Genomic DNA, 23,584 nt, shown 5'->3' with positions numbered 1-23,584 from the left:
AGAAGACAATCCTGACTGCCCCCCGCTGGGCCTGACATCCTGGGCCCCATTGCCCCCTACCCACCTCAGGCCCCTCTCACGCCCAGGGTCCCAGCCAGAGCTTGGCCCCCTTCCTCCCAAGGCCGTGCCTTCCCTCCTTGGCACTGTCCTCTCCGCCTGGACGCTCCTCTTTGGGCACGGATCACGCTTGCTCTTCCCGCCAGGTTTCCTTGGAAGGCGCCCTTCTTGGTGAGGCCTTCCTGACGTCTCTCCCTGACCCGGGTGGGTCCCCATGCATCCTCTTGGTGGCCTCCTAGCCTCTCACACATTCCGTCCCCCGTTTGTTCTATGTATTTCACTTCTTAGAGTCTGTGCCGAACTCTAGACGAGCCGGCGTTAGGGCAGGATCGTGTCTGTCTCACCAGTGACAACCAGTGTCTAGCACGTGGTTCCACACCCAAAGCGTGTTCGTCTAATTGACACACAGAGGAAGACACAGATTTTAACACTTTCATACTCAAGTACCTTTTCTGCCCGACTCTCCCTGACCTCTGGGGCTGGGCTGCAGCTCTGATTCCACTGCATTCCATTCCATTTCACTGTGTGAAAAGCACACATTCTTCTGTTCAAACGGCAGAAGGTCCCCAGGGGCGGCCCTGTGGTCAGGGGGCCATTTTTCAAGTCCGCACCCTGTGCCTAGAAAGCCTGGCCTGTCGTCGGCACTTGGTTCCTAGCTTTGCTCTCCATAAATACTTCGGTCCCACTTGAAATGCCAGCCTTGCTGTTCCGATTTGTCTGGGCAAAGAGGGTGCAAGTCGCAGGCCCCGTGAGACCCAAGCTGAGTGTGGAGGTGGGACAGCAGACCCAGAGGAGCAGACGCAGAGCCCTCTGTGTGGGAATTATGACGACCCTCCTGTTAAGTCACAGCTGGGCTTCCTGAACCCTCACCTGGTGACTTTCATACCCTGTGCGCCCACCCTCGGGGCTGAAGGAATCTGTCGATGTCTCACAACTGAGGAAGAGACACCGGCCGGACACTCGCCAGGAACTTCGGCCCCGAGGTCTCTCCAGGCTGGTGACGGCCACCATGGCTACCAGGCAGCTGGGCAGGACCAGGAGGGGAGCATCCGCCTGTCACCAGCGCCCAGGAAGCCCCTTCCCACCTGCAGACACTCAAGCTGCTGTCCAGTGTGAAAGGGCAAAGAGCCCGTGAGTCCTCTGGTCAGAATCCACTGGACGCCCCTTCCATCACTTGCCCACTGAGGACGCAGAGTCCCTTTGTCTGCCTCTCTGCTGGTGAACCTGTTCACTTTTCTCAGTCTCCTCCCATCACACACACACCCCCACACCCCTTAAATGTCAGGTTGGGAATTTAATTTTCAAGTATTGCGACTGCTAAGTTACCATGGTCTCTAGGTAACTATGGTCACTTTCCAGGTAATTTTGCTACCACGTTTTTATTGTCTTCTCCCTTTATCTTAACGGTGTTTACCTTTGTATTGGCAAAAGTAATAGCCAATGCGTTTTTCTAGGCAGCCAGCTCTTAAAATTTTTGGATGCTGGTGTTGGGAATCAAACTAAGTGTTTTAGCCATAGATTAAAGCTGTAATGCTTTTAATGTGTTGTGGGTAAAATAATATAATCACAGGAGAGTCCCAGGCTTGTTAATAAGAATAACAGGCTTGTTGCTGTGCAGCTGGACTGCAGTCTCAGATAATAGAAGTATGATTGCATCACAGTTCCAGTAAAAATGAGAAAAGTGAGTCATTAAAGACTTCGGGAACTTCTCCCACTCGACGTTGAAATTCACATTTAGAAACAAAAACAATGCACCTGAGTCTCCCCCGAGCCGAGCTCGTGGCTGCCTGGAGGAATTATTTCCCTGAAACACATTTATTTTCTCTAGAACGGCCAGTGTGTTCGCGCCCCAGTTTCCTGTTCAGGGTTAAAGAAGGTTTCTTTTGCCTGTAGTTTTAATTTGGGAATAACTGCTATTATGAAATATACCTTTGTTGAGTTTTAACTGAGAAAAACGTAGTTCAGAACTGGTGATTGCATTTCATGCAGGTGCTGGATGGGGTTAGGATTTTGGTGAGACCTGGCCGCTTTTTTCTTGCTCAATGAAAAAAGGTATCATACGAATGTATAGATAACAGAGCAGTTTGAGCTTTTGTCCAGAGGTCAGAAACAAACCTGCCTTCTGCACTGAACATTCAAGTTTAACGGGGCTGCACAAACATACAGCCGGACCCTATATAGGCTGAATCTAACCGAGAACCGTTCGGGTTCATGTTGAACAGAAACCAAATGCACGAGCTCTGGGGGCTCTGGACTGACCCCAGCGCAGGTACAAGAAGATCGTAGAGAAAAGCCAGAGACAGGGGTCTGAAAGCGTGTCGGGGGAGAAACGAGGGCGTCAAAGAACAGGAGGACACTCTGGATGAGAAGGCGGCAGAGGCCCAGGTGAAGCCTGCAATTAAGAGCATGAAGAGATGTGAGTGAGAGAGACTGGGGGTGATGGAAACAGAAATAAAGTGATAAAAGCAAATCTTTTGAAGATCTGCACTGGCAGCCGTCACTGGGATCGCTGCCTCTGCTAAGTGGGAAGGCGGACAGCAAGAGTGGAGGAGAGCTCTCCTTCCTGAGGGACAGAGCAGGTAGCAGACACAGCTGTGTGCACAGATACAGGGATTCTTTAGAGGACTTGACTCCGACGTCTGTGAGGGTGACAAGGCTGAATGAAGCTCACAGGGCTGCAAGCTCCGGCGGGTTTCTGTGTTCGGTCTGGGGGCAGAATGCCTCCTTCTCTGGGAAACCTCGGGGCTCTGTCTCTAAGGCCTTCTCCTGATTGGACGAGGCCCACCACGCTAAGTGGGGGGGTCTCCTTTGCTCACGACACTGACCTCGTCCACAGGCACCTTCTCGCAACAACTGGGTTTGTGTCTGATGAGTTGCTGGGCACCACTGTCTGGCCAAGCGGACGCAGACAATTAACTGTCACACTTACCCAGAAGGGGCAACTGAAAACTGCGTTTGAAACTCAGTGAGGTGTAGATCAGGGTCTACGATGGCGTAAACGCTCGCTGGGACCAGGAAGGACACCCACCAGCCGAGACGCAGGGACTGGTAGGTGAAACCCACCCGAGGAGTGGGGCTCCAACCCCACCAGTGCCGGGGGAGTGTGCGTCCAGGGCTGGCGGATCTGCCACTTTTCAAGAAGAGCTGAAAATCTGAACTTTTAAAAAGGCAGAGCCTTGGGTTCTTTTTTAACTACGTGTAATATAAAGTCATTAAAAATAACTTGTGAGTCAATCAAAAGCCTTCTGTGGGCTGAACGCAGCCCTTGGGCAGCTGTTAAAGAATTCTGAGATTGAGAATGATTTAACCATCCAGACGCAGCAGCAGACTGGAGAGACGCCTCCCAGGGCTGTCAGATTGCTGCAGTGATGGCGCAGTGCACAGCCGGGTGACCGGGGCAGCGGCTGTGCAGGGCCCCTGGGGTCTGGGCCCGAAACCCCGTCCCTTCCTCCCTCTCTCTCCCCCCGTCCACTGCACACAGATCTGTGTCCTCCCCTCTCTGAATCTCTGTCTGCCAGGGCTGCCCGGGCATCGAGGATCAACAGGAATCGTCTGGAGCACAATCTCCTGCCGTGATCTCCCTTTACAGGATCAAGAAACTGCTTGGATGTAACGTAAAATGTCACAGAACGAAGACTGTTGTCTGGTCCGTGCAAAGTGGCCCACTGCGCAAACCGTCCCATTTGAATGAAAATGTGGAAAGCGTCCTGTGCTGCTTGTCAGGGGCTGGACCTCGGGTAGAAGGTTCCATTGTGTTCCCTGACAGCCCAGCCTGGGGCCAGGAGCGGCCCTGGGAGGAGGGGGGTCTCAGCTCCACCCAGCCCTTTGGCACATTCAGGTGCCTGTTCCCGCATGACTTCCGGTGGCATCTCCGCGTCCGGGGAGCAGGCGCTGTCTGGAAGTGCGGCCCCCAGGGCTCACCAGGACGGACACTAGAGCACCCCGAGGTGTAGAAAGGAAGGCGGGGCCCTAAGGAGGTCGGCGCCCTCGTGCTAAGGACGGCTCGAAGAGACCCCACCTCCTCCCCCAGTTCCCGCTGTGCCGTAGTCAGTTGGTTTAACTTAGGAAATAAGAATAGTTTGGACCTAATATTCCTGCTGTTACTCTTTTTTTTTTTAACATCTTTATTGGAGTATAATTGCTTTACAATGGTGTGTTAGTTTCTGCTTTATAACAAAGTGAATCAGTTATACATATACATATGTTCCCATATCTCTTCCCTCTTGCATCTCCCTCCCTCCCACCCTCCCTATCCCACCCCTCTAGGTGGTCACAAAGCACCGAGCTGATCTCCCTGTGCCACGCGGCTGCTTCCCACTAGCTATCTACCTTACGTTTGGTAGTGTATATATGTCCATGCCACTCTCTCACTTCATCCCATCTGATGCTCTCCTTGATTAGAACACTTAAGAAAGAAGTTCTGTGTTATTATATACTTTTCCAGTAAAATACGTGAAAGGGAGATCTTGTAGCGGTTTTGGTGAATATCACGTGCATTTGTAAGTTTTCATTTAAGATATTCTCCAAAAATCATCTTAGTTCCCTCTGTCTGTAGATGTGATGCTGTTTTATTCACTCCTTAGGGAAAGGAGGACTGAGCCTGACCCAGCCAGGGCCCCGAGCTCAGTGTGTCCAGACGTGTGGGACCAGGAGGTTTTATCATGCGAGCATCTCAGAGGACACACCAATCTCACTGGGCACACACTCGCATCACCTCCTCGCTGCAGACGTGCAAACAGCGTGGCCATGCAGCTCTAGGGGGACAGTTGGAAACCGTAAGTGGAGAAGCTGGAATTCCAGCCTGAGAATGTCCGACCTCTTCACGTACCATCTGCCGAAGCACATTGCTTCCTGTTAGTTCTTCGGAAATCCGAGGTCTTACCTTCCGTTATCCTCCACTTACTAAAGCTCACACTTCAAGCATCCCACTAGGTTTCTTCTGGGTGCCTGGGTTTGACTGGACTTTTGGTGGCCTTTAAGACAAGCTCTCTTTGCAGGATGTTTCCAGAAGTCTCCAGAAGGGACACGTGATACTTTTGGTTGACAACGAGCAGGGCTGACAGGGTTAAATGCTGGCGCAGGATCACGGGTGCCTTACACCCTCCCGAGCATCCCCCTTGCCAACCCTTAGTGGGAACTTCTCCCCCCCGCCCGCCCCGAGGTCTGCGGGAGATTCTTCTCTTCTTAGCGCATTTCATTTTGTCCTTGTCGGATGACCAGAGGTGCGGGAGTGACATGCACATCATTCCCGGGGACTGATGGCCAGGACAGGGGGAGAGAGGGGGCCACGGCTGCGGACTCATCGGGGAGCCTTCGGGAAGCCGCTGTGAGTCGGTCACAGTTTCAAGTCAGCCACATGGGAGTGTTAACACCTCTCGACTGCTGCAAGTCAGGGCTGTTGTCTCTTCCCAGACAGCCTGGTACCAGCACACGGCTGCATAGAAGTGGGTCCAGTACTGGCTGGCAAAACTCGGCCCAGCACGCCCTGTGTGTGCGAGTGTAGACCATCTACACCCTCAGACCACCTGCCCGATTAGTGGAAAGCCTGTCGGATTGAAGAGAAGATAAAAGAGCCCGGACCATGGAGGAGCGTCTGTAACCCCGCATGAGAGGGAGAGGCCACGGGGCCGGGCTGGCGTGTACGGCAGAGAGAGGCGGGCAGAGACTGGGCTGTGGGTGCCGGGTTGGGGGAGGGGAAGGGTGTGAAGTGGGACGGCGCCTCGCACGTCCCGGTTCTCCTTTTTTCTGATCACAGCCCACAGACTGCTGTCTTGCAGGGGCCCTTTCACTGAAGACCCCGTGACATCGAGCGTGGATGGGTCAGGACATGGCCCTGGGTGGTCAGCTGTCCTCCCAGCCATCCTTCCAGGAAAGGGTCGTCGCCCTCACTTTTCAGATGAAGATGTAACCTCCACAAGGTGATGTGCCTGAGGTCCCTTGGCCAAAGAGCAGCAGGGCTAAACTTCAGCCGGGGCCGAAGGACTCCCAGCTGGACGGCAGCCTGTCTGGTCCTGACTTTAGGGCCAAGGGCACGGCCGCTATCTGTGGCTGAGATTTGGGAGAGGAGAGGCACGACTCTGCATCCAGGGGACGGCCTCTCTGACAATCCCCCGTGCACTTGTCCTCAGGCCTATGGTTTCAGTGAAATAGAGCCTTAGAACCAGACACTGTGTGAGATCTCGGTGGGTTAGAGAACAGTCTGGCCACAAACGAACTCATGGTGGGCCTGGGCCTGGTGCTCCGGGATCCAGGCACACGATGTCTTCTTCTTAGTCTCTGACGTTACCAAGCATTTCCCGATTTTCAAAGAAGCATTTCTCCACTTCACGTCCATTAGGATGGCTACTGTAAAAAACAAACAAACAAACAAAGAAAAAACAAAACCAGAAAACAACAAGTGTTGGCGAGGGTGTGGGGAAATTGGAGCCCTTGCACTGCTGGTGGGAGTGGACACTGGTGCAGCCGCTGTGGAGGCAGTATGGAGAGTCCTCAAACAACTAAAGCTAGAATTATCCTATGACCCAGCATTCCTCTTCTGCGTATAGACTCAAGAGAACTGAAACCAGGGTCTTGAAGAGATATTTGCACACCCATGTTCATAGCAGCGTTATTCACAACGGCCAAGAAGAGGAAGAAACCCACGTGTCCGCTGACACCCATGGATAAATGGAACGCAGTGCATTTGTGCAGTGGATGATCATTCAGCCTTAAAAAGGAAGGAAAGACTGACACAGGCTGCAACATAGACGAAATCCGAGGACGTTATGTGCAGTGAAATAACCATTAAGAGAAAAGCCAAGTACTGTCTGCTTCTACGTATGTGAAGTTTCTGGAGGAGTCAAACCCTTAGGGACAGAAAGGAGGGGGTGAGGGAGGAGCTGGGGGAGGGGCAGGGGAGCTAGCGTTTAATGGGGCCAGAGCGTCAGTTTGGGACGACAAAAACGTCCTGGAGATGGATGGTGTCGATGTCGCATAGTGGTGTGAAGGTACTTAATGCTACTGAACTGTGTGCTTAAAACGGGTCAGATCGTACATTTTACCCCAGTTTTATAAAAGAGACATTTTGAGGATGACTGTTGTTTGTGGAGGGGGTGTTCCCGTGAGCACGGGCGGTGTGCTCGGGAAGCCTCTGAGAGGTACGTGATGCATTTCCCAGTTCCCGCCAAGGCCACGGCCAAACATGGTATCCGTTCGCCATCCCGACCCTTAGATAGATCAAAATCGTTGCCTGAATTCTTGGCAGAAGTTATTATGAAAATATAGAGGAAGATTATATTTTCCTTTGTATTGTGTTTCCCTAGAAGATTCTTTACGATACAATTTTAAGTTTGCCTCTGGATCTAGTGTTTCAAAGTGAATTAAAAAAAAAAAAACCTATTAAATAGTGGATAAAGTGAACTTTTTAACTTTAAACCTGGTTGATTTGTTTATGTGTTTATTCCACAGATTTATTAAGCGTCTACTGTGTGCCAGGCCCCGTGCAAGGAGCTGACTGGGTGGGGAGAGCAGACGTGAGGCCCACGGAAGGCCTTTGGGCTAGGTTGAGTCAGGCGCTATGCTGGGGTCTGGCTGGGGCATGTCAGAGGTAGGTCCCAGAGGCTGGACCTGAGTGGCGGGTAGGGATTCCCAGGACAGAGACTGGAGTGTCCCAGACAGCACACCGGCACCTGCAGGGTGTGTGCAGGGAGGGCTCAGTGGCCTCTGCTGGATTTTGGAAAGAAAAAGGCGTAGATGACCAGGATTTTGAAACAGGGATGGCATTACCTGAATAGGGAAAGAAATGCACCACTCACATGAAGATCTGGGCTCCTGAATATGTCGGGATTAAGACAGTTCTGAGATTTACAAGCCTCGCAGCCAGGGCTGGGTACCTGCTGTCTTACAAGAAGCGAGTCACACGGGAAAAGAAACCAAAATCTGCTACTGGTAGCAAATAGCTGTGGTTCTGAGGCCTACCGTGTGCTCTTTAATCACACTTTCATTTTGAGTCTTTTCCTTTTCTCAGAGAAAATAATTTGGAGAACACGAGAACCTTGTCACTCTACGTCTTTAAAGCAGACAACTGTCTGAGTGCAGAGCTGGTGTCTTTGACGGGAGTGACAGGACAGGGTGACCAAAACATCCTCAGAGATGGGTGTTCAGAGGATCCTGAAGCTTCCACTACAAAGCATTGTCCTTTCCACAGAATCCTTAGAAAATATGCAGAAAAGAATTACTAGAAAGAAAGAATAGTAATAAAGCTTTGACCTAGCAGAACGGCTTGACACCCAGTTCACGAGGCTCTGTGTTGAGGGTGTACTGGCGAAAAGCTGTGTCTGCAAAGGGCCCACAGACTGTTGGAGACGTAAACAAAGATCAGGGTATAAACCTATCACTTGGAAACAGCAAAGTAACACCCACTGAATATTGTCGTGTGCCAGGCTCTGTGCCCAACAGAGTTTTATGTATTATTTGGTCTCCACAATAATCCCGTACGGTCTGTTGTTATTATCCCCATTTTATGGAAGAGGAAAGTTCAGAGCGGTTCGGTGAATTGTCCCGGGTCACAGAGCAGGGAAGTGACCGAGCAGATGCTGACCCAAAGGCTCTGACCGTGGCCAGTAACCCAGGGACTCTCAGCCCTGGCTGCACAGTAACGGGGTTAATGAAGGGCCTTTGAACCTACCCATGTCTCCCAGACCAACCGAGTCAGGCCGCCCCGGGGTTAGCCGAGACATGGGGGTTTCAAAGCTCCTGGATCCCACGGCAAGTCCAGGAGAAGGTCAGCAAGAGCCTGAGAGGCAGTAATGCTGTGAGGAGACCTCCCCGTTTCGCCAGGCAGAGCCACTGGCCGTAGCATCGTGGAGGGAGCCAGGCAGGACCGACCGTGCGTGAGAAGTGTTCGTGCCCAGCGTTCACCAGCAGGCCTGTCTAGACAACCACATGAGCTGGCTTTGCCCCACCTAAGGGCGCCTGATGTCTGTAGATGGGTACATGCTTTCGGGGTGTGGAATTTACTTGTGTGGGGAGTAAAGAATCTAGATGTCATCAGCAGGGAAATGGTTAAGAAACAGCTTCTGGGAAGACGATTAGGTCATCAGTAATGCTTACGGGGAATTTATCATAATATGGAAAATATTTATATTAAATGTTGGATTTTTTTAAAAGGAGCATTAAAAATTGCATATGCAGTAAGACCAAAGGAAGAAAAATGGAGACATTTCTTTTCTTTGAGAGGGAAGAAACACAGCATAGAATGTTCCCATCAGAGAATTTTATTTGACCTCTTTGCATCTCATCTGGTCACATTTCCCTTCTAAGCCCTTTGAAATTCTGTTCACTAAGGAGGAAATAAAACCCGAGAAAATAGCACAATGCTGCTGATGGGACCCTCGCTCCCCTGGGGACCACTGGGCACATTACACTGCGGTGTCAACAGGGTCTACATCCTTCAGAAGCACAATAGTGGGGGTCACGCCGCATTTCAAGTCTGGTTCTGGTAAAAGGAACCTACCCGGGAGGCAAACAGCTCCGGGAGAGGGTGAGGATTTGCCCTTTTCTATTGCCTAATGCCAGCAGTTTTAACCTTAACTATTACAGCGATCATAGGACTACCTCCTGGGAAAAGCAGAGGTCTCTCCCTGGGGGCAGTACAGGTGCAGCTCCAGGTGAGGCCACCCGGTGTGGGCTGCATGGGACCCTGTATTACACGCAGACCCCAGGCCTCTTCTAAGCACTTTGGTGAGTCCCTTTGGGGGAGAGCACAAGCGCCTTGAACAGAGAGTGAGAGATAAGGCAGATAGGAAGCGGACTTCCTAAATCCTTTGTCACCGGCATGAGCTACAAATTTGGGACATAATTTAAGAAGAGTGAGAGGAAAAGATGCAGCCGTTGTTGGTGTCCAGGGGCTGTGCCCACCCTCCCTGCAGTGGCCTTGCACCCGGGCTGGTCCCTAGCTGCTGTCCTCAGGAGTTGCCATTGGGTGGAAATCACCATTTCACATGCAAATTGGTATCTCACGCTGTGTGTTTCTCCCAGGAGGCTTAAAGTACAGTGATTTTTTTTTAGAGCAGGGGAAGCAGATTGAGTTTCAAAAGTATTCAGGCATTCAAACTTAAAAAAAAGTACTAGAAGCAATTTTGAGACGTTTAGTAGGAAAGTATTCCTTATAATAAACGAGGGCGCTGACGGTGTTGTCTTGGATGTAATGTGTAAAATCTGTGCAGGTGAAGCTCAAGTTTACCAATCAGTTGTGAGCTAAGAACTGAGCTCAGGACACTTACACCCTGCGGAACCTGTTTTTAGACCCAAAGCCCCACTTCGCCATGTCAGTTACCACAAGTCTGTGCAGTAAGTAGAAAAAGCGCATAGAGTTTTTGCATTTTTTGCATTCAAGCATAGAAGGATAAAGTGACTTGCCAACACCAAACGGAGTCAGGACCGCGTCTGCAACACCGCTTCCACCGCCTTCCGCGTCACCGGTCCACCACAGCATCTTTTTCCAGCTATGACTGTGTCTTAGTCATTTAGTGATTGAACCTGCATGGGAATTGTGTAAAGGAGGCTCTGCTCGCTCATTTTGATGAACTGCTCTGCGACACAAAATAGCTGAAGGAAATCCTGTTAAACAACAGTGACACTTGCTGAAGTTGCGTTCAAGCTTGGAGTGCAGAATCTTAAGTAACCATCGTGACTGCTCAGCGCCCCCCGGGTAGTTGTCGTGGACGCGAGGTGGGGAGCTGGCCATCCTCAGGAGTAAGAATCTCTGAGCTCACAGCCCGGAGCCTCTGCTTCCTGCTTTCGGGCCCTGAGGGTGAGGGTGTAGAAGAGCTTGCGGTAGGAGCGTCTGAAGGCGGGGTTCGAGAAGCAGTACACCACGGGGTTCAGCACGCCCTGCAGGTAGGTGAGGCTGCCGGTCACGTCGGCGGCGTGGACCATGGAGCTCAGGACCCCGCAGCTGAGCGCCCCTCGGAAGATGGCCAGTAGGATGCGGGCCAGGAAGCTGGGCAGAAAGCACAGCGTGAACAGCACCCCAACCATGGCCACCAGCGCCTGGGCCCTCTGCAGCTTGGGCTGCTTGTGTGGGTCTCGGAGCCGCTTCTGGAGAGTCCTGATGAGGCCGGCACTGCAGAACAGGATGAGGCCGAAGGCAAGGATAAACTGGAGGAAGGAGAGGGCTTCCTGCCAGATGAGGCTGAAGGAGGACTCCGTCCTGGGCTCAGAACTGGGGCACTCGGCCTCAGAGAGGAACACGCTTTGGTGAGTGAGGGCTGCCGTCATGAGCCAGACCAGGACCGAGATCCCCCAGGCCGCCCGCACGGACAGAAGGTTGACTTTGAGCCGCGAGTGGACCACCCGGAGGTAGCGGTCCAGGGCCACGGCGGTGAGGAAGGCGACACCCGCCCCACGGCACAGGGACCGCAGGAAGAGCATCCCTTGGCAAGATGCACGTCCCAAGCCCCAGGTCTTCTGCCGCAGGTAGAAGGCGGCGTGAAAGGGCAGGCAGGCAGCCAGCAGGAGGTCTGCTAGGACCAGGTTGAACAAGTAGACGGCGTAGGGCTTCCACACCTTCAGACGGAAGAAGAAGGTCCAGAGCGCCACGGCGTTGCCCAGCGTGCCCAGGCTACACTCCAGCAGCAGCAGCGAGGCCGTGCTCACCTCCGCTGCGTAGCTGTGCGCCACAGAGCAGTTGGGTGGCAACATGTGGCCGAGTCCCCGCCACGGCCGAGCCTGACGCAGCGGAGCACAGGGACGCAGGCCCGAGTTCGTTCTCTTTCCCACAGAAGGACAGAAAGCACACTGACCGGCATCGAATAAGGTCAAAGGCAAACTAAAATTTGTCTGTGGAAAGAGGATCGGGGCAGAGGGAAAAAACCTCTTGCAGTTTTGTTTTGCCCTGAAAGCAGGGAAATTGTGTTTCACTTCCCACATCTGGCATTAAACTGAAGCCCTAGTGTCCTGAGAGTGTCCACGTGAGCACGGCTCTCCATCCACAGCTATCACTGAAGGGGCTTGAGAAGTTTGGGAAGACTTGCTGTCTATAAAGTTAAAATAATGATGGAAACAAATAGACGGTTCTCTAAGTCTGCATTGTTTTCCGGTAGATCTGGTCCCGCATTCCCCTCGAAGAGGGTATGGGGTGGGGGGGACCTGGCCATTTTGTAGTTGCCCATTTTCACCTGTCCTTTCATTTTGTTAGATTTGATTTTCTGCTGAGGAGGCTTCCCTGACCAGGGATGGAGCCCGTGCGCCCTGCAGTGGAAGCTCGGAGTCCTAACCGCTGGACTCCCGGGGAAGTCCCTGCTCAGCCTGGTTCGGGCTTTGGAATCAAACGGACTCTGGTTCTGTCTGGTCTCTCCACTTAGCAGCAATGTGGGGTGAATATGACAATAGCTACCTGCGGGGTCCTTGTAGTTGAGGTACTCTTACAGATACAGCACTGTGCACTGTATCTGGGGCATCTCGGCTGCCAGATACATTTGCTGCAGTAATTACTAACTTCTGTCTGATGCTTAGACTTTTAACAAAACGATGCTTAGACTTTTTTTCTTTTTTTGCGGTACGCGGGCCTCTCACTGTCGTGGCCTCTCTCGTTGCGGAGCACAGGCTCCGGACGTGCAGGCTCAGCGGCCATGGCTCACAGACGCAGCCGCTCCGTGGCATGTGGGATCCTCCCGGACCGGGGCACGAACCCGTGTCCCCTGCATCGGCAGGCGGACTCTCAACCACTGCGCCACCAGGGAAGCCCGATGCTTAGACTTTTAACGAAACTTTTTTTTTTTTCCCAATGTAGTAATACAATTTCGCACCCAACTGCAGTTCCACGGTGCGTCGATGCCTTCGTTTCTGAGACCTAACTTGGAAGCTTTAAGGGGTCTCAACAGTAAGAATTACTATTTTGCTGCATGTTTTCCACGTGTCATGTGCTCTCCTGTGTTATTGCAACGAACCGAGCAACACGAGGTGCAGTAGGTACAATTTTAAGCTCTATTTTTTTTTAAATAAATGTATTTATTTATTTTTGGCTGCGTTGGGAAAGCCCTATTTTATGGATGAAGGCGTGGCAGCTCAGAGAGGTTAGGTCACTCGCTCCAGGTCACAGGGCAGTCAGCGGCAGGAGCAAGGTCCCCCCAGCCCAGCTTGCACCAGAGCCCAGGGTCTTGACCACGCTGCCCACCGCTTCCCTGCTGGCAGCAGCCTCACTCCTGTGTGCATGAAAAGTCCATGTCTCAGGAAGCCCACCACGACTATTGATTTACATGACATTTTGGGTCATTTGACTTGCAGTCCTTTTTGCTTTAATTTTATCAGGGTTTTCCTTTCCAACTGGGCCACCAGCCCACACGTCCCCCCATCTCTGCGTCACGCAGGTTCACCTGCCTCGTGTTTCCTAAGAAGGTGCGCTTGGAGAGTCTTCCAAGCGTCCAGAGCTGCAGAAACATCCCGACTGGTACCTCTAGTGACACCTCCCATGAACTGCATGCCTGTTATAAAGGGTTCCTTGGGGGCACACAAGGATGCGTTTGCTCCAGGTGAGGGCTGGCTGGGGACCACGTGTCTCACCTCCAGGGATGCCGTGGCACATGCACGGTAACACCAGAAAAGCTGGCACTCACTCATCTTTTCAGGGACGGGAGTTACACAAATGCAGGGAAGAAACGGATGAAATCCTTTCTGTCAACACGAGGATAACTTGAGAGACGTTAAAAGCTACCCCTTAATTGCAGATTTCTGTCCACAGTCCACCAAAGACTTTCTAAATTATAAATATTCTAGCTCAATAGGTAACATAAACATTAATAATTACACATTTTCCTTTTTAAAGATAGAAAATCAAAGTTACAGAATTTTTGAAAATTCTGCTTGTCTTTATCAACACCCTGGTGTATTTCCCTTACTTCTGAAAGACTGAATTGTCCTTTACTTCCTCTCTTTTAAAGTTATAATATTCAAGCTTTTCCCTTAGGGATCTTGTTAAATCTTTTTATCCTTAGAAACTCCATTTTCAAAAACCATTCTATTTCTTCAATACTCTTCCTATTAAGGAAACTTCTGTGTTTTCACTCCAGTTGGTTTCGCTTTTTGTTCGATGTCAATAAATGAAGAATACTTGGTCAGTAAACTGTGATTCTCTTTCAGAGTTTCCCTACCCTTCAAGCCCTGTGGGAATCTACCACCCACTCGCCCACGAGGGGGCTGCCCGTCCAGTGTCACAGCTTGGGGAGCGGCCGTCTCTTCGTAACCACAAGCCTGAGAAACAGGAAAAGGAGGGCCTGTCCCTGAAACTCACACTTTGGCGGGCCAAGTACAAGTTCTCAGAGCTGAAGAGACCTGGGGCGAGCCCAGCGAAACCAGGCTGGAGGGGTATGTCTCAGGTCACTGACAGAACGACAGGGCTGCAGCTCTGCCGGGACGTGACACGGTCCCAGGGGTGCAAGTCTGGGTCAGGGAGTAGGGCCTGGTGTCCGTGGACGCAGGGTCCCGTCCTTGGAGAATCCACTCTCAGTGCCTCCTCGGCAGGTCCCCTCAAATTATTTTTCTTCCCCGGATTCCTGGCCTAATAGATCTAGAAAGAACACCAAAGGGACGTAAGATCTTCTTTGTCAACTTTACACCTATTTACTAGAAACAAACAACAAAAATTAAAATCAAACACACACAAAGCCCTCCTATACCTCGGACACAAGTTCCATGTCTTAGAATCTTTCATGAAGTGATAGCTAGTGACATAAGCAAAGACTTAGCGACAGGAGATCCCTGTAATATGTCTATTATACCGATGTTCTAAATATTTCAAAACACAATGACATGAGAAGTTAAGATTACAGATTAAATGGATAAAAAAATCCACAATGTCAACTGTGTAGAGCAGCGCCTAATCTTGCTTGTTTATAGAAAGTACTGGGAGGAAATTTACCAAAATTTTAGCAAGTAGCTATCTCCAAGTAATGGGATTATAAACGACTTTTTTTTTTTTTACTTTAGAGCTTCCTATATATTCTATAACAGAATAGATCACTTTAATAATCAGGAAATAACTGTAAATTTTAAAATTAAGTTTTTAAACTGTGAGTTTACACATGAGAGGGAACCATTTTCTTTGGAAGCGTCAGTCCGAGACTAAGGCTGGCAGTGTACGCTGTGTGGTTAATTATGTCCAGGTGGGCATCACACCCTCTGGGTGAGAGAGAGACACACACAGAGACAGAGAGAGGGAGAGAGAGGGAGAGAGAGAGAATACGTGTGATTAAGATGTTGTGACTGAGCTCATGAAAACAAGGGTTTAAAGTCCACTAAATGCCTTTCCGACAGCTCTCACAGCCAGAGACATGATGTCGGCCCATCTCCATGCCTGGGGAAAGAAGAGCTGAGAAAGAGAGGAAGAGAGAAGAAACTGCAGGCAGTGCTGACCAGGGGAGGCTGAGGAGGGGGTGGGCAGGGGGCAGTCCCACCACCCGCCAGGGAACCCGCCCTGCAGCATCGTGTCTTCTGATCCGGGAAAATGATCAGATAAGCCACAAAAAATAGTTGTTGTGTGACACAGTTTATGCTTAAAAATATATGTGTAGGGCTTCCCTGGTAGCGCAGTGGTTGAGAGTCTGCCTGCCGATGCAGGGGATGCGGGTTCGTGCCCCGGTCCGGGAAGATCCCACATGTCGCGGAGCGGCTGGGCCCGTGAGCCATGGCCACTGAGCCTGCGCGTCCGGAGCCTGTGCTCCACAATGGGAGAGGCCACAGCAGTGAGAAGCCCGCGTACCACAAACAAACAAAAAAAAAAGTATTTTATTGAAGTATTGAAGTAAATCAACTGATTTACAATGTTGTGTTATTTTCCACTCTACAGCAAAGGGATTCAGTCATACATAGATGCATTCTTTCTCATATTCTTTTCCATTGCGGTGTATCACAGGATATTGCCCTGTACTGTACAGTAAGACCTTGTTTATCCATTCTATGTATACTAGCTTGCATCTGCTGACCCCACACTCCCAATCCATCCTCCCGCCCCACTTGGCAACCATAAGTCTGTTCTCTACATCTGTAAGTCTGTTTCTGTGTCACGGATAAGTTCATTTGGATCGTGTTTTAGAGCCCACACATAAGTCATATCGTGAGGTACTTGTCCTTCTCGGTCTGGTGGACTTCACTTAGTGTGAGCATCTCCAGGTCCACGACGTTGCTGCATAAATAAGGACTAAGATTCCACTGCTTCCCAAACGTGGTCAAGGCAGGAGGCTACTGGCCACCTCATAAACCGTTAGCAGCTATGCCCTGCTTGCCCGTCTTCCAGGTTTCGAGCTCCCGCGTGTATCCTCCGTCTGAAGGGAGAAAGGGGGCCCGCGTCCTGGGGTTACTCATGCCTGTTTCCCTGGTGAAGACACTTTCGGTGAGTTTCCCCCGAGACGTGAGGTCTCCTCCAGCAAGTGCAGAGCCCTGGAGGTGACGTCCCTTCTCCCTGCCTTTCCTCGACGTGGCACGGCTTCCAGTGACCTTCGTCTCATTTACGGCATGGAAATTTCAGCAGCGGCATGAAGGTCATTGCTGAAACCTGCCCCCTGCAGGGTTCCTGGCCGGGACAGCGGGTGGCACTCAGCTGGCCACACCCCATGCCGACCCCGCCCGCTGGGAGCCTGTCCCCTACGGACCGTCTCTACTCACTGGTGCTAGCTCCACAGAAGGGCGTCTGTGATTTCCTATGATGCGACAGAAGGAAAATTTTTAAATAAAAGTACAAAATATTCAAAAGCAAATTTATCACATTCTACATATTTGACTTTATTTCTTTACTATTTATTCCCTTCCACTGAACTTTCAACTTTATACTTCTGCATCAAGATGAGATTGTTTTAATTTTCGTAACTTGAGACTACGTGGTAGTATCTAATTTAGAAAATGCTCTTGGATACTTTTACTTATTCTTGCAAGAGAAAGTCACAGAAACTCCTTCAACCTCGAGGCACCGTCGTGCCTGTCTCCGCGCCACACGCAGACGCTCCTGCGCTCACTTCCCTTCAAGAACTCGCTTCAACTGTCACTTCTCAAGAGGGCCTTCGGGGACCAGCCTTCGAAAATAGCACTGCCGTCATCACCGCTCACTCACCACCACTGGGTGACCCAGGTGTGTCACCTGGATCAGACGCAGCTCCACCCATAGGGGCAGAGAGGGACTGTGTGTGTGGCAGTGATCCACCGATTTCTTTTTTGTTAATTAATTAATTTTTGGCTATGTTGGGTCTTCGTTGCTGCTCGCGGGCTTTCTCTAGTGGCGGCGAGCGGGGGCTACTCTTTGTTGTGGCGTGCAGGCTTCTCATTGCGGTGGCTTCTCTTGTTGCAGAGCACGGGCTGTAGGTGCGCGGGCTCAGTAGTTGTGGCACGTGGGCTCAGCAGTTGTGGCTCACGGGCTCTAGAGTGCAGGCTCAGTAGTTGTGGCGCACGGGTTTAGCTGCTCCGCGGCATGTGGGATCTTCCCGGACCAGGGCTCGAACCCGTGTCCCCTGCATTGGCAGGCAGATTCTCAACCACTGCACCACCAGGGAAGTCCCCACTGATTTCTTGAATAAACAACTGAATGAATAAATAATTACAAATTCTCAGTTTCACAAAAAATATAAGGAATGCCATATTTTGATATAAGTTGATTTCTCCAGGAGCAATGAAACTAAAAAGAACACCTTTGAAAACAAGTCCTGTGCTGTCACCTTAACTTCTGTCCTCATCTTCCTCTTGTGTATCCACTCAGGAAGGTCTATGTAGGGGATTTTCATCATTTTGAGTTTGAAACTCAGTTCATTTACACCTGTCCTGAAAAAAAAAAATGAAGAAAAACCTTAAAGGGCTTTTTTTTAAACTAGGAAGTGCGTTTGCACACCGTGTGGCAGTTTAAGTGCAATTACTCAACTTCTGCTGAAATTTTACTTTTGTAAGATTAAAAATTTTTCCGCAACAATAAATGATGCTCAAGGTGATTTCTTAGGCATGAAACACGTGCTATTCACATCCTAGGAACATTCTGAGGGTGCTAAATTTCCTTGACATGAACCATAAACTCAGACTGGTGCCCAGGACCCTCGCACTCTGCCCCAGGCAGGGACTTCCAGCCTCTGAGACTGCTTCCAGCGTCTTCCTCTGAAATGACCTCTTTTCCTGGAAATGACATAGCTCCTTTCTATAAGGTCCCCCTCCCAGGCCGGAGGTGAAACTCAGATGAGAGAGTGAAGAGTCAGCACGTCTCCTGGAGAGTCAGCCCACGTGGGATAGAGCAGAGGCCCCTCGGAAAGGGGAAGGGCAGGACTCTGGCCCGGGCCGTTGCCTGGCTCCGGGGACTTCTGAGAATCTGTGGGGAAGTCGCTAACCGAGGCTGAGAGAGGTGGGCGGCCCTCCCAGCATGGGACTGGTGGGCGGTCCACAGCTGTGCCTGAGCTGCGGTTCCACATCCCCGGCTGCCCTTTCCAGGCGCTGGGCCTCTCCCTGCGCCTGGCCGCCTCGGGATGTTTCTCCTTCGTCCCTGACCCCGCTGCCACTCAAGTACACATTGTATTGCATTATATATCATGTCGCTCTTTACAAATGCGTGTCCTCATTGGTCTTCCTCACTGGTATATAAATTGCTCAAAGCTGGGAAGTATTAGAAGAATTATAAGTATTTGTAGTCTCAGCACAGAATGAGCAACACAATACCTTCTGGATTTTTCTGAATAAAAAAGAATTTAATTTTGCCCAAAAGATGTCTGCCCCACGGCTCTCAAAGCCCACTTACCTGCCCTTTGTTCCTTCCCACCGGCAGGATTCTGCCCCCTCCTCTGGGCCCACGCCACCTCAGACTTGCTTTATGGAGCACGTTACAGCCATTTGTGTCCCTGGAGACCCTCTTGGTCAGTCTTATGGCCCTGGCGTCACTCCGCCTGGGGTGATGGAGACCCTCGGCTCTTCAACGTTTGGATTGCATTCAGTCAGATGTCTCCCAGCAGCTACGGGGTGCACCAGAGTTAAATTTTTTCCCTTTGGTAAGGTTTGTCACGGACATTGTTTACCCTATTTACCCTGTGTGGTGACCACCCAGCACACAGTAGGCCTCTGCCTGTTTTCTGGATTGGCAGTGGGTGGGAGTAGGAAACTCAGCTGCAGAGCTGGAGGGGCAGGTGGGACAGCGAGGGGGCTGAGGAGACAGCAGCAGAGGGGAGGGGCTGGGGGCAAAGACCTTCAAACGGTGGCACTGGGGTTCCTCACGTTCTTGGAACCTCCCACAGACCTACATTAAATGTAAACCCTCCCAAACCTGGTTTTCTTTAAGGATGTTTCCCTCGCCTCAGAATTTCATCGATGGAATGCGTGTTTCCCTGTGTGTGTCCACCAGTGAATCCTTGTGGATCTCATGGCCACAGGTTAAAATCTCCACTCGGGTCCCTGATCACATTCCAGGGTGGTAGGTGGAGGGAAACAGAAACCCCGCAGAACTGGAGATTGGAAGGAAAGAACTAGTCTCTAATTAAGGGCTGCTCCATACAGTATGAAAACATCCTGAGGGCAGACATGGACGGAGCCTCATAGGAGAATGACCTGCTTCTGAATTCCTAGATAAGAGGCTTTCCCTCCCAAAGCAGCCTGGTGGGGAGGCTTGTGGTTTTTTGTTTTATTTTTGTAGGGAACTGGGGGAGAAGAGGTGAAGGAGCATTGCGCTGAGGGTCGGACTGATGTTCTAACAGAAATAACAAGCGGGCCACTGAACCAGAAGAAGGTGGGCCAGGAGCATCACCTGTGGCTGGAGCATGGCCCGGGGAACTCAGGTGAATGACCGGCCCGGGACCGCCCGCCCGCGCGCTCTGTTCCGCCCGCCCCACCCGCCAGGGGGCGCCGTGCACCCGTCGTGCCCGCTCCCGCAGCCCGGGTGATGCGGCACAGCCCGCGCGGTCCCCACGGCCCCGGACACGCACTCCTCTCCCACCTGCTGCCCCTCCAGGGTGCTGAGCCCTGGCGGGAGGAAAGGACAAACTAACCGACTGCTGCTCCAGACCCAGGTTCCTCCAGCTGTGGGATCTGCCCACGTTCCCACCCTTACGCTGGGAGGGGACAGAGAAGGGGACAGATTGTTATCCCGGGAGGAGCCTCAAGGGCCGGCGAGGAAGAAAGGGCAGAACCCTCTGGGGAAGCCATGGAAGGGCACCTGAGCCAGCCAGGCTGCTGCCTGGGGGAGGTTAGGGCAGTTTTAAAAGACTTCCCCTAAGGAAAGACATCTAAGGGGAATTTTGAGCACTAATGTAGGCCAGGAGTGGAGGAAGAAAGGAACTTTAATAAAGCCAGCAATACCCGCCGAGATGCAGAGATGATTATCTTTGTAAGTAATACACACATAAACTTGTATTGGGGGAAGTGTATATTATATCTCGGGGAGAAAAGGGATGGTGGGGGAAAGGACGAGAGAGGACCGAATCCTGGAGGGTCCTGTAAACCAGGCTAAGCCGCTGGATTTCACCCTGAAAGAAAAGGACCACGGCTGGTGGCTTGTGGGCAGGGAAGCAGCACGTGACCCCGGCAGTTTGGAAGGTTGTTGTCGGCTCGTGAAGCACCAGAGACCAAGGAGAGAGGGGCTGGAAGCTTTCGCAGAAGCAAAACCCACAGGGGCTGACGACCGAGGGAGGTGATGCTGGAAGCAGAGGAGTGTCTGGGGCCTGGCGGGAGAGAGCCGAGAGCCGAGGCCCAGCCCCCCCGGAACTCACGAGTATTGTCTGCCCGTGGCTGAGTTGGGGGGCAGAGATCCGCAGGGGAGGCCTGGCCCCCGGAGTGGGTGGCTGGAGGCCGGGGGGAGCAAACTGCTGCAGTAGCAGAGAAATGACACGATTTTAAACCCGGGGGAGCCTCACACCGGCTACACTTTCAAACACTTGGGGAGCTTTTAAAAATGCTGATGCCTGGGCTCCACGCCAGGCTGGACCCCTGGGTCAGAGGTCGGGAGAGACAAACCCAAACGGCCCCCAACCATTAGGATGAAATGAGCTAACACACGCAGAAGGCTCATGGCTGGTCAAGGGCTCAGCAAGGTGGTGGTGACGGCCCTGTGGGGGGCAACCGCGTCGCCTGGGCTGGGGGCGCCCCTGCAGCTCACGAGACGCCCCCTGCCACAGGCTGCTTTACCCAGACGCTTAGCTGAGCATCTGGAGGCCAGCAGACGAAGCACCACCGTGAATGTGTCCCAGCTGGTCTTGCCTGCAGAGCCTCACCTCCCCATGGCACGTGAGGGGGGAGACTTGCCCTTGAGCAGAGACGAAGCCCTGGAGACATACCAGGAAGCTTGGGCCCCGTGAGCCGGAGCGGAGGTAATTTGATGGAGCAGTTGGAAGCACGTGGGGAGGTGGCAAATGGGAGATGAACACAGGTGATGGGCAGGAGGGAGGCCTGGAGAGGGCCGTGGGGCTGGGGGAGGGGGAGGTTCTGAGACCAGGTCTGGAGGGGGCTGGAGGGGGCTCAGGGATGCAGAGGAAAGCTGCGACCTCGGCCTGGAAAGGGACTCGGGAAGAAACACCATCCTCGTTTTTGATCTGAACGTGAAACTGGAAAGGATTGACAAACACCTTAGTCCTTTTTAACCCTCACATTCTATGTGATTTATTTTGTCTTCATCTCTGACTAGTAAACTGGCTTGTATACTTTACTCCCTGACTATGTAAACCCTGTTGGAGCGGTGCTAGTGCGTTCTGCATGGGGCTGAGGGTGTGGGTCACCTAAGGCCCAAAGCCTGGCCTTGAGTAGAACTTTCCAGGCTCCTGGAGGGCTCAGTGGGAAGTGACTGACCTTATTCACCGAAAGCCGCCCTCCTGGCCCTGCAGCACCCCTGGCCCTACCTGTCCACGGAATCACCGTCCGGCAGAAGTCCCTGAGCTACTGTCAATGGTCACCAGGACCAACCAGCCAGAACATAGACAGCATCCATGGGCTTGTCCACATTCCTCACCTGCGACCCACATGAATACTCCTTTACATCTTAGGACCTCGGAAACTGTTCTCTCAGGACCTAGGAAGTTATTCTCTTTTGAAACGCTGGCAAGCCTCCTTGTATCAGATAATGATCGTTAGGCCATCTGTGCTCTTTTTTATCGCCTGGGCTGCCAGTAAACTCAGCACTCGTTTTAGACAATGACCGTGAGTCCGGGAGCATAAGCCTAGATGACTGCCATGCTCACTTTCTCCTTATTATTATATGCTTTGAACTTTGCTATTTCTACATTTAACATTTTATTTTGGATATACCATTAATTTTTAGGAAATTTTTAACAACATATTGTGATATGCTTTCATACATTATATTTTTAAAAACCTTGCCCTCATTAATTACTCTGAGCAAGTAGTAAGATTATACCTTTGTTCTTGAGCCCTGGGAGGTGGGTCAAGAGATTTACGATTGTTGGATCCAATCCAGTCGAGGCTTGTAATAACTCCACCGGCGTTCAGAGATAGACAAAACCGTTGCATTTTAACCTTGGTCTGGGGTGTTCATTCTCTTCACTCCACTGTGTGCAACCCTTCACAGTGTTTTATAATAACACACTGTCTTTTTAAAAAAAATTCGAAGCATTTTATTTTTTTACATATACATATTCCCTCTCTCTCTCTCTCTACTTTTTCAGATTCTTTTCCCTTATAGCTTATTATAAAATATTGAGTATATTTCCCTGTGCTCTACAATAGGTCCTTGTGTTTATTTTATATATAGTAGTCTATGTTAATCACAAACTCCTAATTTATCTCCCCTGCCCCTTTCCCCTTTTAATAACACACTGTCTTACTTTTTTTTTTTTTTTTGCGGTACGCGGGCCTCTCACTGTTGCGGCCTCTCCCGTTGCGGGGCACAGGCTCCGGACGCGCAGGCTCAGCGGCCATGGCTCACGGGCCCAGCCGCTCTGCGGCATGTGGGATCTTCCCAGACCGGGGCACGAACCCATGTCCCCTGCATCGACAGGCGGACTCTCAACCACTGCGCCACCAGGGAAGCCCGCACACTGTCTTAATGATTCCTTACGAAGCAGGAAGAGTCCCATTTTGCAAATGGAACAGTAAGAGCAAGATTAAATCACTTGCTTTCTGCCACCATTCAGCCTTCCCAGAGCAACGCTGACATGACGCAGGGGCCCCACTGCTCACCCTCCCCACCCGCTCCTGCCCAGGTGGAGACAAGAGCCCCGAGGACTCTGCCTCTCGGCCCCGTCGTTCCAGGGCACCTGGGCACACGCCCAAGTTCAAAGGATGAAGAGGAAAGAAACGGCCCGAATGCCGTAGGCAGCCCTGTAGGAGGGCCAGAGTGCCGGCCCCGCAGCCGGTTGGCAGGTGGAAAAGTGTTATCCAGCTGGGAAGCTTCGGCAGCCCTGGCGGCGGCCCTCCAGACGCCCAGGCCTGCGTCCAGCTGGACCTGACGCCCTCCCGTCGCCGGAGGGGCTTGGGCTCCTGGCACAGTTTTCTTTGGGCAGCAGCAGCAGCAAACAGAACAAGGTGCTCAGCCATCTGTTCAGAGCCTGGTGACGCCTCGGCCTCGAGTGCGCTCTTCAGGCAGTGGGATCTG

General features: G+C 51.7%; 1 protein-coding gene across 1 annotated transcript; it reads right to left on the bottom strand.

The window, feature by feature from the left end:
• Window positions 1-10,785: 10,785 nt before the first annotated feature.
• On the bottom strand, window positions 10,786-11,739 carry GPR31 (G protein-coupled receptor 31). Its single transcript, XM_065889201.1, has one exon. It carries the CDS (start codon window positions 11,737-11,739, stop codon window positions 10,786-10,788), a length of 954 nt encoding a protein of 317 aa, XP_065745273.1.
• Between the last annotated feature and the right edge of the window lie 11,845 nt (window positions 11,740-23,584).

Source organism: Phocoena phocoena, chromosome 12, assembly GCF_963924675.1.
Source record: "Phocoena phocoena chromosome 12, mPhoPho1.1, whole genome shotgun sequence".
NCBI classification, from domain to species: Eukaryota; Metazoa; Chordata; class Mammalia; order Artiodactyla; family Phocoenidae; genus Phocoena; species Phocoena phocoena.
The sequence above is the reverse complement of the archived record's forward strand: the minus strand, read 5'-3'. Positions and strand labels throughout refer to the sequence as shown.